General features: G+C 42.7%; 2 protein-coding genes across 4 annotated transcripts; both read left to right on the top strand.

The window, feature by feature from the left end:
• The first annotated feature begins 157 nt into the window (after positions 1-157).
• On the top strand, positions 158-6,395 carry lgi2a (leucine-rich repeat LGI family, member 2a). Of its 2 annotated transcripts, XM_041965142.1 has the most exons (8): positions 158-568; positions 829-900; positions 1,944-2,015; positions 2,651-2,722; positions 2,995-3,066; positions 3,237-3,406; positions 3,872-4,036; positions 4,129-6,395. In XM_041965142.1, exons 1-8 carry the CDS (start codon positions 306-308, stop codon positions 4,944-4,946), a joined length of 1,704 nt encoding a protein of 567 aa, XP_041821076.1. In that variant the 5' UTR covers positions 158-305; the 3' UTR covers positions 4,947-6,395. The 2 variants fall into 2 exon arrangements, with proteins under 2 accessions (XP_041821076.1, XP_041821077.1); XM_041965143.1 differs by lacking the exons at positions 1,944-2,015; positions 2,651-2,722 and having other exon boundaries at positions 3,872-4,041; positions 4,134-6,395.
• Positions 6,396-8,243: 1,848 nt separating this feature from the next.
• LOC121626557 (sensor for unfolded proteins in the ER ire1-like) lies at positions 8,244-14,097 on the top strand. 2 transcript variants are annotated; one of them, XM_041965133.1, is made up of 7 exons: positions 8,244-8,367; positions 8,961-10,908; positions 10,987-11,150; positions 11,236-11,459; positions 12,193-12,322; positions 12,398-12,498; positions 12,735-14,097. In XM_041965133.1, the coding sequence occupies exons 2-7, from the start codon at positions 8,979-8,981 to the stop codon at positions 12,952-12,954; spliced, it is 2,769 nt and encodes a 922-aa protein (XP_041821067.1). In that variant the 5' UTR covers positions 8,244-8,367; positions 8,961-8,978; the 3' UTR covers positions 12,955-14,097. The 2 variants fall into 2 exon arrangements, with proteins under 2 accessions (XP_041821067.1, XP_041821068.1); XM_041965134.1 differs by lacking the exon at positions 8,961-10,908 and having other exon boundaries at positions 8,252-8,367.
• Positions 14,098-15,684: the final 1,587 nt, after the last annotated feature.

Below are 15,684 nucleotides of genomic sequence, written 5' to 3' on the forward strand. Positions count from 1 at the left end.
ACGTCATTCTGAATTTATTTTGGAAATCTATCAATTGACAAACAATAATAATAAAAATCTGCTCATGTCATGAAGCTACGTTTCGTAACTGCATGCTCTGGAGAAGCGCGCCGTCAAAGCAGCGTGGACCGCAGGGCGCCAGATCGTCTGCGGCAGCCTAATAACGCCTCATTTTTTCGGTGTGCGGTGCGCGGTTGTTTAACCAACAGTTAGCCGCCCCGAGCTCTGACTTAATAAATAATGAAAGTGGACGGATGGGGAGCTGCAGCTGATTTGCTGATGTCAGGGAGCCAGTGCAGCATTTCATGGTGCAGGGTGTAATCGCGCGGTGCCATCTGCCTCGATCGGTGCTCTCAGCGAACCTCACACATGCGAGCCCGGCACGAAAGATGCTGCCAGCTCTCAAGATTTGGGCATTGTTCTCCCTGTCGCTCGGCTTCCTGTCTCAACCGGGCCATTTGAAGAAGGCTTTCCGATGTCCTTCAACATGCAGCTGCTCCAGGGAGTCTATCATTTGCGTCGGGTCCTCCCATGTCCCGAGGATTGCCCCCAACGAAATCAGCTCTTTGTGAGTTCCTTCTATGTGATTTTTTTTTACCAAGCAATACAGACAATGCATGCATGTGCAATATGCAGCAAAAATAGCCTAATTAAGTTTGATTCCACTTGTCCCTGGCTGTATTTCAGAATGTGCACCATCTTAATAAGAGCTGATGTTGCAAGACAATGCAGTCCTGACTCCGCTCCACCTTCTCTGATTAATCACTTTTCAGCATTTCATTTGCTCCAGTGGCTTCATGCTCATCGTTTCTGCTTCCATCCTTTCAGGAGCATCGTCAATGGGACTTTCTCCGAGGTCAGGGAGGCGATGTTTGCCCATATCCCATCTCTCCAGCTACTGTAAGAGTGCCTCAACTGCATTTCATTGCCCCAGTGTTAGAAGATTTTCCAGTATGGGGCTGGCCTTACCTTGGAGCAAACACATCTTGTCAGGACAGAACAATGCAGATGGGTTGATTTCAAAACTTGTTTCAAATTGGTGACCCTCAAAAGTTAAATATGTTGAATGTGGGTGTTAAACATGTCAAACACATCAGACCGTACGACCAAAAAGTGGTGGAGATTTGACAGGCTAACGCTGCAGTGCACACAGAGAAAGAATCAACTCTTGGCATGTAATAGCAAGAATGAATTCATAGATTCATGCTATTGAAGCACATGTATGTCCTGGAACTATCTCTACAATCAGCAGGGAAGGTTTTAAAGTACTGGGACACGTGGAAGTAAGTAATGGACATAGAGTCCCGTGCTTTCCACATACCACATTGTACCCACCAGAGGCCGTCAATCTAGTGTGTTGCTCCACTGGTGATCGCTGTGATGCCAGCATAAACAAAGGCGTGGCAGATGTAGAGCATTAAACCAAAGTCATGGCACACATGATGATTTCAAGGTTCGTTTGTCATTTTACAACACAGGTTTGCACAGTGAGTGAAAGTTGTAGCCCCTGCATGCACATGTATGTACAAATAATTGAATTAGAAAAAGCTCAAGCTAAAATAATATATGCAGTTACTTAAATGCATATACAACCACACCCACACACCCAGCTGGATATATATTGAGAGAGCAGCCCCACAGCTGAGTGTTTCCTTCCTTTTTTCCTTGAAACTGACTATTTTCACACTCCAATTGTATTTTACGTGTCACACTTTGTTTGGGAAGATGTGTTTTCCTTGATGTTTTTGAGCACCACAGTGTGCTGAAATGGTGACAGAGGTCATAAAATGTGCTGATATTACCACTCGCCCTGCTCTTGATTTCACATGCACTGGCAGTAAGACTGGACTTCAGCATTTGGCTCTATTTTGGTCACTGAACTGACTTTGCTGTTTTGAACACAATCGTGAAGTGGCTAATGTGTATTTTATTGTTCATTGCAGGCTTTTGAATTCCAATTCTCTGACAACTGTAAGGGATGATGCATTCTCAGGCCTTCCACATCTGGAGTATCTGTAAGTTCTTCTATTGATTTTGATCAAAGTAGTACAAAGGCATTCAGCGAATTAGTGGAATAAGTCATCATGTTGGCGTCACAGCACGCCTATAGCATTTATTTAATCAGTTGCACTTGGATAAAATGCCGCACTTTAAAGTGATAAAATAGTCATCTAGGAATGTTGTGAAAGGTATGGAGCTGCCTTGTTGGAAGTTGGTCTTTCAGAGAGTTAATGAGGCAGAAAAGAAGCGTCTGTATGCCCTCTCGTGGTTCAATTTGTACTAGAACAGAAGACTAATTCGTCCACAAACAATTTCTTAAAAAGTATTACAAATCCATATCAGTACTGTTGCTGGTATTACAGGCATTTTGGAAAATACTGTATTTATTAGAGTTCATTACAGTCCTCAAGCCAGATTAAACAAAAGTTGTGCAGTACTTCTTTATGAAATAGATTTCACCTCCGCATCACAAGGGTACGTGCACATATCCTGACCAAAACCTTGTAGGTTTTCTCCCCATGGACAGAAACAAGTGCTGATTGTGTTCACAGTCTGTACACAGGATTACTGTAGCCGCATGCAACATTATTCATGTAAAAAAAATAAAAAAGCAACTTGATCTAACATGCCTTTTCGTTGTCTTCCACAGGTTCATTGAGAGTAATAAGATAGAGACTGCGTCCAAATATGCCTTCAGAGGACTCAGGGACTTGACTCACTTGTATGTTCCAACCTTTAAAATTATTCAGACTGTTAAAACATTTTTTAACATGGAGCAAATATGTACCATTGTACATGATGCTAGTTTACTGATTTATTAGGATTAAAGGTAACAGTGTTAAACACTTAATATATGAATACAAGAATGACATTAAGTTTTTATGTTTGAGTTGCCTAGACATTATTTTGACCTCTGCAAAATATATGTGAATTATCTTCTCTTTTTTCTAACGCTTGAATTGTGATATTTCCATTCATTGCTGTTGTTTCTAGGTCTTTGGCAAACAACAACATTAAAGCCTTGCCCAGGGACCTCTTTATTGACCTGGACTCACTGATAGAGCTGTAAGTCAGTTACAAGTGTTGGGAAAATAGTGTAATGTCCTCTGGTTTGTTCTTCATGATCTGTGTTAAGAATGTTCTTCCTGTTGACACATTATTTTTTTCTTCTGAGGTGCCTTTTAGCTTATCTATTTCACTTCCGTGCAATGACATACAGTATTTCTCTTCTGCAGGGACCTGCGAGGCAATGCCTTTGAGTGTGACTGCCGTGCCAAGTGGCTGATGACGTGGCTGAAGAACACCAACGCCACGGTGTCGGATGTCGTGTGTGCCGGACCGGAGGACCTGAAGGACAAGCGCCTCAATGATATGACCAGCCTGCACAATGAGTGCATCTCAACGGGTGAGACAAACCTACGCTGGCTGCCCTTGTCTCTAGTCTAACTGGCATCAGTAGCCGGGTTTCCAGCAGATTGTCAAGCGAATTCTAAGGGACCATTGGCACCATTTCCAAATCGCATACTTTCTCTTTCTACTTCAAATCTGCGACAGATGTATGAGCAAGAGGGTCAAAGTTCAAGGCGCGATGTTATGACAAAGTGGTATGTCCCAGTTATATACGTACTGCATGCCACAGTGCATACTTTGTACGGGCAGCTGAAATACCTACTAAAAGTAAAAAGTATTCCGTTTGAAATACAGCCAGCTTCCTCTTCTTGTCTCGAAGTGGAAACAGCTGATCCTCATTTGAGTTAAATGTTTGCCGCGTCAGGACTTGGAGTGTAGCTTCCTCATTTTATTCTTTTAACGCGACGTTGCTTCTAATTAGTTTGTGGAAAACTTAAATTCCAAATGTGCCTTTCCACAGATTTCGCACTCCATCAGTCCGTGGCATCTGAGTCTCTGTCTGTTGACACGTTCAGCTATAAGAATGATGTCTATGTGACGATTGCTGCTCCCAGCTCAGACAGCTGTATGGTTTTCCAATGGGACCACATAGAAATGAACTTCAGGACGTACGATAACATCACAGGTACGGCAATACCTAAACAAACTGTCTCGGAATACCCTGGTTGAGTTTAACACTCATGTTGCCCTTGTTATATCCTTTTCCCTCCCTCCCAGGTCAGTCCATTGTCGGGTGCAAGTCAGTTGTCATCCAGGACCAGGTGTTTGTCATCGTGGCTCAGCTCTTTGGTGGTTCCCACATCTACAAGTTTGATGAGGACCAGAGCAGATTCAGCAAGTTCCAGGACATTGAGGTGTCCAAGATCTCCAAGCCCAATGACATCGAGGCATTCCAGATTGGTTCTGACTGGTTCTTTGTGATTGCTGACAGCTCAAAGGCGGGCCTGTCCACCCTCTACAAGTGGAACGATAAGGGCTTTTACTCATACCAGTCGCTGCACGAGTGGTACCGTGACACAGATGCGGAGTTCTTGGACTTGGATGGGAAGGCCCACCTTATCTTGGCAAGCCGCTCGCAGGTGCCTGTGATCTACCAGTGGAGCCGGAGCAACCAGAAGTTTGTCCTGCAGGGCGAGATCCCCAACATGGAGGACGTTGTAGCTGTGAAGCACTTTCGGATCAAGGAGGAACTCTACCTGGCTATGACACGCTATATAGGCGACTCCAAAGTTCTACAATGGGGTGCCAAACAGTTTGCAGAGATCCAGGCTTTGCCCTCACGGGGCTCCATGATTCTCCAACCGTTCTCTTTCAAAGAACGACACTACCTGGCCCTGGGAAGCGATTACACCTTCTCGCAGATCTACCTGTGGGATGATGAGAAGAAACTCTTTGACCGCTTCAAGGAGGTGTACATCCAGGCACCGCGCTCCTTCACTGTGGTTTCCACCGACCGCAGGGACTTCATCTTCACCTCCAGCTTCAAAGGAAACACACAGATCTTTGAGCACATCATCATCGACTTGAGCTTGTGAGGGGCTGTGCCTTTTTGCCTGTCCTGCAATCGAACGTCTTCCACGAAAAAGATACATTTGTGAAGGGAAAGGAAAGGACCAGACGAGATATAATGAACTGTTAAAATATCAATTCCTGCATAGTTTTCTGTGACAAATAAGAGCTGGGTCAAGTAGTGTTTGGAATCCTATTAGTTTCTTCAGCTGTCTTGACTATTTCTCAAAGGCCTTGTCCCATTATCTGTTCTCATGGCCTCTCAGACTTTCAGAGATACGACCAGTTCACAAAGAGTGAGGGGGAGAGTCAAGAGGGTGGACACTTGTACAAGGCAGCTGGAATTCTCCTGAACGTCCAGCTGACATTCCTGAAGGTGGAAAGATTTGAAATTTAATTTGGATGTACAGATTTCGGTTTAATATCCCCTGCGCTAACGGTTTTATACCCCAAAAAATATAAACCAGGACCTGAGAGAATTTTACTCCTGAGGGTGTAACATTGTGGCTGCCACTTACCTCATGTCCTCTTACCCTGTGGTAATGTACAGTATGTTGCCTTATCAGCACTGGGGTTCTGTGTTCTCATGCGCCCACAGGGCCTCCCTCTGGCCGTGATACAGTATCACACCCCTTTGCTTTTTCCATACAGGGAATGTCTTGAAAGCACAAACCTTTAATTATCGTAGCTGAGACCCCAGCCCTTAGAGTGTAGTTGTCATGTGGAACATGTTACTGTAGGTGCTATAGATTATATTGCGTACAGTAAAAAGATGAAGAAGTGTGTTGTTGTTTTAGGAGGTGAAATATTCAGGACTGGATATAGCTAATGCCTTTTTAGACAAACACATATGAATGGAAAATCCCCATTTACCGGTAGATAGCCTTTTAGTTCAGAGGAGCTTTAAGTGGCAAAGCAGATAGAGGTTGTTTTTATCCATTTAGTGGAAATGACCTGTGTTTCGGTGATGTCAGGGAAATTAAACCTACTTACAAGTTTGAAAAAATAACCGCAGTTGTATGACCGACATGATTTAACTTTTGTTTTTAGGCTACATCTAAAAAATGCTCCTCACAGCAGAAGTCGGCGGACTCAAGTAAATACATTCGAAAAGAGGACATAATTTGTTTGTCTAAAATTGAAGGAAACAAAATGTAAATATATCCACTCAAGCTGAGAGGCTTCCTCAGTCTGTCTTTCTGTTCTTTGAAAATGCTGAATGTTGACTTACAAACTACAAAATGTACATAAAACAAGGACTGCATCGCCACTACCTGTTTGTCACACAAGAGACTGGACTGATCTTTGCACTTACTTTAAAAAAAAAAAGAAAATACTGCAGCTTGCAAGAGCATGACATTAAAAAAAAGGTGTTTGACAAATTCTTTTCAGAGCAACCTAACAAACTCAGAAGTCTAAAAGTGCTTCTTCTCATTAAGTGAATGGTATTGCAAATGAAAAATCCTAATGGAATATGCAAGCTTTACAACATGCAGATTCTTTTGTATGATTTCGTTTCAAGCATATTGAATGTTACTCTCAAAATATACTGTAAATTTAGTCAGCTGAGTATCAAAATAAATGTGTGAAAGTATGATTGTAAGATGTGTTTTATCATTTGTTGATCATTGGGATTGCAGCACGTCAGTCACAGTTTATTTCCTCCTCTCAAAGAATCATGAATTAATCTTATTATTGGAAAAGCTCACAAAATACTGTGATATTTATTTTCTTTTCCTCAACAAAAGTCATTGGGATCTCAAAGCTGCAACAATCTATTTTTTTTTATATGAATGGTCTCACTCGAAATGACAAACCCACAGTAAATTATCAAAACCACTGCAGTCCCTCTCAGTTCGATGGGGAGTTTTAACATCGTTGTGATGATTGATTTAATTTAAATGTTCCACCATAGTCATTGGCACAGGTGAAAAGGAGTGCTCTTGTCGTGTGTCCATTTAGTGAATGAATGTCCAGAGTCATGGAGTATCTTTGGGTGATGTTCTGATTTATTGCAGAATGATGATGGTTACAGCCAGAAACGATAACTGTGATGATTACAGGAGGAACCATGCACTGCCACATTGTCACCTCGGATTGGCTCTTACTTGTTGCCTTTGTTGATTGAGGATGCGTAAATTCACTTCCTGTCACGTGTGCTCTGTAAAACTTCCTTTTCACCTGTGACCTTAAACAACCTGAGCAGCATCACTTGACCAGTGGGAACACATATACTTGGTACATACTACCATCTAGTGGTCAAAAAATGTCATAGTCTAAAGGCCAAAAAGCTCCAAAAAGCCACTCAATACTACCTGCCCAGAACCAAACTGCAGATTTGCATCAGTACACACAACATGATGTCGCCGTCCGCCATGCTGTAATTGAATTTGAGGGTTTATATGAAACTCCAGCTCGCAGTTTAACACAGTGTCATTCCACAATGCAAATGAGCACCGTAAAAAATGGCCTGCAGCATCACAGACGTACAGTCAGGAAGCTACACTGGCTTACCCATGAACACATCACGTGTCATTAAGATAATAATTTAGTGAGTTGGCCACTTCCCTAAACCTCAACAATGTGTCCACATGACAGACTTCCAAAACAGGTCTTCCTCCAAGAAAGTTGAATGATCCAGGATGAGACAGTTGATACTCTGGCAACTCTGCAGGCTTCATATGCATGTTGTACGTGCTGAGTTTGGCCGTGTTGTCTTGACTGCCCATCAGATTGCCACAGCACCGGGAGGAGGACATTTAAATCGATCCAGCAAACAGGTGATGATGATGAAACGGTTTATTGCCCTCTCAATAATAATGATAGAATAACAGAATGAATTGACATGCTATGTAATCATCTGCATTGTTGACATGCAAACCCAACTTAAATATGGCAGTGATTATTCCCATTCATTCATCAGACCCTAACAACTCACATGATGGCTGGGTGGGTTGATCCTACAAGAGCATAATGTCTGGGACTCCCCACCTGTCAACTTTTCAGTTTCCCTTATAGATCAGCTTAAATTGTATTCCTTAAGGCCCCCAAACCTTCACCAATAAGGCAGTCTGAATGTAGCCAGAGAGGGAAAACGGAGCTGATTCTCACTGATCTTACAGCTTTGAGTGCATGGTGATAACTGAAAGGACTCAGGTGAGCTTATCAGCATTGTTATGAACTCATTTGGACTCTGCTCACATTTAGATTTTGGTGGACTGGAGAACAATGTTCAAAGAGATTTCAGTCAGAAAATCAACAGCTGACGTGAACAGGGCGAGTCCTCCCATGTCCTGCGTAAGCCCAACCCATCTGTCCCAACAGGTTTCTTCCACGCTGTAGCTGAGGGAGGGAGAAGAGAGGCAAAGACAGAGGAATACAGAACCAGCAGAGCATATTAGGTTTTGATCGATTTAATTCATAAAAGCGGACACCCCACTTCACATTGTAAGTTACTTTTCCTACAGTCTTTTACCTTCAAATTCCATTGTAAAATAATCACCGTGCTTACTTCAGAGAGGCACTGTCATGTCGCTCTGCACTTGCTCATGATCCATTCATTTGGTTAGTCTGAATGAACGTTTACTGACCAACATTTCACAGCTCTGCTTGTGCAAAGTTGAATTCTGGTTGTCGACCTGAATGAGGAAGTTCAGAGTGGAAAACAGCTGCTGAGGGCAAGGTGTGTCACAGAATGCGCGCATTAACAAGTCATATCTAAAAACCTGATTGATTAGCAGTTCTGAAACACAGGACAGCGTTCACTCGACTGTATTTGTGTTCAAATGAAATCAAGACTCAACTTTTGTCAGCAGATACAGTGAATATGTGTGGGAGGTTTCAAAATACCTGTACATGCTGATACTTGGCTGAGGAGTTTGTGGATCACAGCGTTGGTTATAAACGTCACCTCTAGCTGTGCAGTACTGTACGTAGTTGAGTAGGTGTTTTCTAAACGAGTTGCCCTCAGTCAAAAGGCTGTATGCATAAATGGCACCCAGTGTTTGAACAGTAATATTATAATTTTGCCTTTTTCACAGTTACTCTGAGGCGAAGAAATGAATATCACACAGTTTCAAGTGACAGTCCCCACCCCCACAAGAGAAACACATCCTATAATACAGTCTATAATGAACAACAACCTCAAGAAGCTCAAAAAATTACTGAGAGACAATGACATGAATGGACTTTACCCATGCAAAGAGTGGAATTACTGCATAACTCCACTGATTGCCGCTGTTGTGAGTCACAATGCGGATATTTGTACTTTCCTTTTACACAAGGGTGCAGACCCAAACACTGCGTCTCAATCTGGTTTTATGTCTTTACATTATGTATCGCTGTCCAAAGCGCCTCTTCTTTTTGTGGAGAAACTGCTTGAAGCAAAAGCTAATCCAAATGGTCTGAATCCCATGGAACTGCAGAGATTCACGCCAGTGCAAACTGCTGCCATCAGTGACAGAGATGATGTCCTGAAAATGCTCGTTTCTGCTGGTGCACTGGTGACGCTGCTACCTGTCAATGATCATGAACATATTACTCACAATGAAAAAATATCTCAGATGATTCATAACCTCGCATCAAAAGGAGGTGAAATTTTCTCCAAAATGAGACATTTTCTGGATGTAGAAATTGCTGTACGAGGGAAACCACCTGAAGAAGTGTTCAAAACTTTTGATAGTCACATGATGCAGGAGGATCCTCAGACCCATCTGACCATGATTGAAATGCTCTTTACAGCTACTGGGCGAGGTCAAGAAAAATACAGCCAGGGAAGTATTAAATGGCTGAAGGACACTGGAAATCTAAACCACTACATTGCCAGTGCAGTCAGACGCTTTCCAAACATTCATAAGAATCATGTAAAGGTGATAATTAACAGTTTACAAGCAGTTTTCTGCACAATGGAAGAGATACCAAATGAGCAAGCTTTGGATGTGATCCACCAGCTACTGGACCGGCTTCACTCAAAAGAAAGACCTGATATATGGGAGGCTGTTCTGAAAACGCTGTATGTGATAACACAGAAAACAAACGGCACAAATGGCTGGGATCCCAAATTTACTGAGAAGTTATGCAAAACAGTTGCTCCTTTTGTAAAAAACCAAGACCCCTCTGACATCAGAGTCTACACATACGGCGTCTTTGGGAACATGCTTTCAGTTGAACATGCGGTCAACATCTTTCCATCAGTGGGGATCACTTCAGTGCCCGAGGACATACTGACATCTGCAGATATGAAAATGAATGACAAGCTGAAAGAAGTTCTCAGACGACTGAAAAATCATTTCAACTCACCAAACTTGGAATCGAAAGACAATACAGCCTCAGCTGGATCCAAGAAGAAGAAGAAGAAGAAGAAGAAGAAAAAGAAGGAAAAGTCAGAAGAGCAGGAGGACCCAAATGATGAAGCTTGCACTGCTGCAGCTCATCCACCATCAGCTCCTGTTGTGGAGTCAACGTTAAACGTGAAGCCGTTCCACTTCAACGCCTCGACGTCATCGACACACAGATGGCTACAAATCAGCAAGAGGTGGAGAGAAAATTTAGAGAAGCTTCTAAGCACTGAAGGGAAAGTAACCAGAATTGGGAGCATGATTTATGTGAATGATGCAGAATTTCGCATTGCGAAGGGAAGTGATGGTACTGAAGTCTTCTTGGGGCTGAGAGATGATGGCACTGAAGTTGCCATTAAGAGAATGTCAAAAAGCAACTATCAGCAGCTGAAGAACGAGGAGGGAATTCTACGACTTGCAGAGCTTGATCATCCATCTATTGTACGATACATTGATGCTGCGGAGGATGAAAACTTTGGATATCTTGGTCTTCAACTTTGTGAATACACCTTGGAAGAATACATCAGACATAATGATGGTGATGTGCTCAGAAAGAAACTTGTCTATCAGGTCCTCGACAGTTTGAGGGTGCTTCATTGTCAAAATCCTCCAATTCTCCACCGTGATCTCAAACCACAGAATGTTTTGATCGGTAAGACAAGTTGAATTTTTTGTGTAATCATCATACATAATTTGTTACCAGAGTTCATCAACCTGATTTGTCCAGCAGATGTTAACGGGAGGGCGAGATTAGCTGATTTTGGCATCAGCAGGCGATTACCCAAAGGCCAAACATCTTATCGCACGAGCAGTGCAGGAACAAAATGCTGGATGGCCAAAGAGACTTTAACAGAAGAAGCGAACATACCATACAAGTGGAGCACCGACATACAGGTTAGTTTTTCTGCAACACAAACTTCATGGATGACTTTGTGAAAAATGCCTCCTCAATAGGACAAATGTTATGTTAATTCTCAAGGTGGCGGGCATGCTCAGTTATTACATCCTCTCTGGAGGACACCATCCTTTCGGTGACAAATCCTATGAATGTGAGGGCAACATCTATAAAGGGAAGTACAGTTTGCACCATGTTCAGGATGTGGTGGTGAAGGATCTCATCGAATGGATGATCACTGAAGAACCAAAGGACAGACCTAAAGTGGACGAATGCTTGAGTCATCCCTTCTTCTGGACCTCTGAAAAGTAAGGAAGAAACTGATTGATTGTTTGATTGATTGTTTGATTGATGGGTGAATTAAAATCCTTGACTAATTTTCTTTAATTGTCTATGGGACGCCATTGTCAGTGGTTTGGTAGGCCTACAACGTTAGTGGATGAAATGAGTAGCCACGCAGGCAGGGTAAAGCGTGTTATTTTGACCTCATCCTGGCTGCATCCCATTTCCTGAACAATATTCAACAATTCCATATCTTCTTTGCATGTCTTTTTGGTCTGTATGTGATACAATACCTGTGCCAAAACTTCATGGCATTCCCTTTAATAGTCGTCAAACTGTTGGTGGCATCAGAAGTGAAGTGAGGGGATGTGCAGAGTCAGTGGGGTTCATCCTCTGGGGAACATGAATGCTTTCTAAAGTAATCGTGACCCCTCTACTTCATTATGGACTCATCTATTTTATAGAGCTGTGATAACTGTGTTGCATCTGATCAAAGCCTAATCCCAGCCTAACTGACATAGTATAATCCAGAACCAACCCCTATACAGCTGTCTTGAATTGGGGGGTTCTAACATGACCTGTGACCCCACATATATTGTAACTAACTGTACTCTCATTGGCTTTGAATTGAATGGTCAGTGTAGGTAGCTAGTCAGCCAGTTTGCAGCATATGTAACTCTTTTCAGTCCATCCCTGACATTTTTCCTGTTGTGTTCAATCGTGTATCGTCTACTCGTCTAAAATAACCTTTTTTTCCAGGGGTGTTGAATACTTGAGGAGAGTTGGTAACAGAGAGGAGGTGACAAACTGTCGCAACGCTAAACAGGAACTAATAAGTTCATTGGAAACATGTGTCGGGGATGGATCCACCAAACAGTGGAAAAATAAGGTGACTCCAACATGACAGCTGTAACATCTGTATTCCTGATTTCCACTTAATGACAAATCATTTTTGGTGTTGCAGTTTCCACAAGAGTTGGTCCAGAAGATGGACGCGAAGAACAAAGCCTACCCTGACAACACACTGGGTTTACTGCGCTTCATACGAAACCTCCATGAGCACTAGTGAGTGAAACTGAATTAAAAGTGGTGCAAAATGTCACTAAAAAGTTATGCTTTATCATTTCTAAACACTGGGATTATACACTTTAACACACGAGTCTTAAGAATAATGTACAGACAAAAAAATCCTGTCATTTTGACATCATCCAATTTTTAGCATGACTTTTTGATTTGCATTGGTGTGCTAGAAACCTCATAGCTCATAACATCACTACATAAACTTTCCTTTTTGTTTGCAGCGCCAAGGATGCAGCCCAAGTTGATGTGATGACCATATTTCCTGATCTCTTTGGATGCGTTTACAAGTTTGCCAAGAACCAAGGGTGGAATTCTGAGACCCCCCTGAAGGAAATGTTTCGAAGTAAAGACATCACCAACAGCTTTACAATGCCAGCCACAAACACCGAAGAGCACCTCGGCGTCCCAGTCCAAGAGTCTCAACCCAGCTGCTTGAAGTGAAGTTGACTGGAGAGTCTTAAGTCTTTAAGCAGTCAGGGGGAAAAACACAACCAATTCTGATTTAAATGTTTTTAATGTTTAATTTAATTTTTTTTTAAATAGTTGTGTGTCTAAAACATGCTCCACAGCAAGGCTGTCGAAACACCAGGCAACAAGACTTCACACAAACGACGTCCAGTGAGGCTTTCCACTCCTGACATTGCCAGGCTTATCATTAAAGGAAAAACGCAAGTGTGGCTCACCTCATCAATAGCTTTGCCCCTATTTAAACGTCCCAGTAAGCCGGCCAGTGTGACAGTGAGCCAGCATGAACAATAACAGGGTGCTAAAAGCTGTAGCAGCTGAATAGAATTCAGCCATCATTCATTTTTATCATTTACACCTGTGCTTCTCCGACTGTGACATGTGAAAATGGCTTCTGTGAACGAAGCCTTTGAGGTTTTGCAGAGGTATTGTACACAGTAACTACTTTCCAAAGGTTGACTTTTGCTTCACTTTAATATAGCAAAGTTTTTTGTGTGTAGTTTTACTTTGACTTGTCCTGATGAGGAACCTTTCTACTTCTGCATTTATCTGATGGCTGTCGTTACTTTACAAATTAAGGATTTAACACAAGTCACCTGAGAAGAACAAAGAAGACGATGCACTGTTATAGTATAACCACCCAGTCAGGTAAATGACAGCTTGATGCATCATGACCTGAAATTGCTTATATTTAAGAATGACTATTTCAACATTTGTTCCTTTGTTTAGATTTTACTGCTGACATAGTTTTCACAGCTAAAATTACTTATTTTTATCATTGTACAGTTTTTAACTTTTTATTCTTGTATGTTCCCATGATATTGACACATTATGTGGAGGGGAAAAGAACTAAAGGAACAGATCTGAATCATCAAATCATACACTGGCTAGTTTCTGCAGCTGACAAGAGCACGACATTCAAAAAAAGATGTTTGTCCAATTCTTTTAATAGAAACTGATTTTAGAAACTGCTCTTTAACTGAATGGAATAAGAAAACTTTTTCTCCATGTGCAAGCTTTACGAAATGCACTCTTCTGTGTTTTGTTTTCAACATATTGACTGTTCCTCTCTAAAGCGACTGCATGTAAAAGCATCAAAATAAATGTGTAAAAGTCTGATTGTGAGATGTGTTTCATCGTGTTTTTGTGACAGTTACGGCACAACATCAAAGATCAAATTAGGGTTAATCACATTCTAGTTTCTTCAGTGAAGCCACCATCTTTCCCTCACCTTAACCAAGATGTGAACCCTGGATTCTGGTGTCACAGTCCTGGACTTTGTCTGGCACCATCCGCCATTATGACAACAAAATTATGAACGCAATTCAATGTAATGTCTGGAGGCAGGGTTGTTTGCCTGTCTTCAGCTGAGTTGCATTGTGGGGGATGTAGGCCCCAGGTTTCTCATTTCTGCCTGCCACTCTCGGACAGCTCAAAGAGCTCCGAGCTTGTCTTTTATTAATGGCCACGCTGAGCTGACCAAGAGCGATGATCTCCTCATCCATCTGTTCTAGCACTCTTTTTCCATCCTTCTGCAGGAAACCATGGCTGTGTCATAACGTTTCTCAGAGACACGATGGTGGAGAGAGCCAATTTGGTCATCTCTCTGTCCAATCTCCTCTCTGGCCTTCCGGAGCTCCGCCTTGAGCCCTCCGTCTGTCTGTCTGAAATGAGTTTAGCAGACTTCAGCAGGCCGCCCCTCATTTCTGCTCCAAGTTTGCAGGCTGGCCTTCTTCAGATGAGCTTTGACAAGAAAGAAAAATATGTGGAATTAAAAAAAAGACGATATCATGTTGTGTGCAACGTGACTCCAGGTGTCTGCAGAGGGCACTGCTTTAAGATTTGATTACATCGGTGATGCTCAACATCTGGTGTTGAAGTGCTGTGAGCATTTTGGACGACGCAAAGGCTTGTTTGAATGGCCACACTTTTAAAAAGCAGCAGCCTGACTGGAAATGACCTTTAATATGGTTGGTGGCTGATGGCCGTTTGTTTATGTTACCAGTGCTTTCTGAAAGTTAAATTAATATTTGTCCAGTTATTTTAGATCTTTCATTGGAAGTCACAGTTTGTCCATAATGAACACCATGTTCAAGCATAAGAGTGTCCATCAGTGCACGTGGCACCAGGACACCCTAGGCCGGAGGTCAATGATCGACTTCGTGGTTGTGTCATCTGACCTTCGGCCGTATGTCTTGGACACTCGGTTGATGAGAGGGACTGAGCTGTCAACTGATCACCACCTAGTGGTGAGTTGGATGCAGCTTTGACCAGATCCCGAGGGAGATTGGAGACATTGAGTCTGAATGGACCATGTTCTCCACCTCCATCGTTGACGTAGCTGTTCGGAGCTGTGGCCGTAAGGTCTCTGGTGCCTGTTGTGGCAGCAATCCCTGAACCCGGTGGTGGACACTGGAAGTAAGGGATGCCGTCAGGCTGAGTCCTCTCGAGCGTGGTTGGTTCGTGGGAATCCTGAAGCAGCTGACGGGTACCGGTAGGCCAAGCGTGCTGCGGCCCAGGCGGTTGTGGAAGCAAAAGCTTGGGTATGGGAAAAGTTCGGGTAAGGAAATGGAGGAGGATTATCGGTTGGCCACAAAGATATTCTGGCAAACCGTCCGGCACCTCAGAAGGGGGAAGCAGTACCCTGCCAATACTGTTTACAGTGGAGGTGGGGAGCTATTGACTTCGACTGGGGATATTGTCAGG

This window comes from Chelmon rostratus, chromosome 23, assembly GCF_017976325.1.
Source record: "Chelmon rostratus isolate fCheRos1 chromosome 23, fCheRos1.pri, whole genome shotgun sequence".
Taxonomy (NCBI): Eukaryota; Metazoa; Chordata; class Actinopteri; order Chaetodontiformes; family Chaetodontidae; genus Chelmon; species Chelmon rostratus.

Excerpts from the sequence above, each read along its gene's own strand:
- lgi2a (XM_041965142.1), top strand. The coding sequence starts at position 306 with ATGGTGCAGGGTGTAATCGCGCGGTGCCATCTGCCTCGATCGGTGCTC. Across the intron at positions 2,016-2,650 it reads CTTCCACATCTGGAGTATCT|GTTCATTGAGAGTAATAAGA; the intron begins GTAAGTTCTTCT and ends TGTCTTCCACAG. Across the intron at positions 3,067-3,236 it reads CTGGACTCACTGATAGAGCT|GGACCTGCGAGGCAATGCCT; the intron begins GTAAGTCAGTTA and ends TCTCTTCTGCAG.
- LOC121626557 (XM_041965133.1), top strand. The coding sequence starts at position 8,979 with ATGAATATCACACAGTTTCAAGTGACAGTCCCCACCCCCACAAGAGAA. Across the intron at positions 11,151-11,235 it reads AGTGGAGCACCGACATACAG|GTGGCGGGCATGCTCAGTTA; the intron begins GTTAGTTTTTCT and ends TTAATTCTCAAG. Across the intron at positions 11,460-12,192 it reads TTCTTCTGGACCTCTGAAAA|GGGTGTTGAATACTTGAGGA; the intron begins GTAAGGAAGAAA and ends CTTTTTTTCCAG.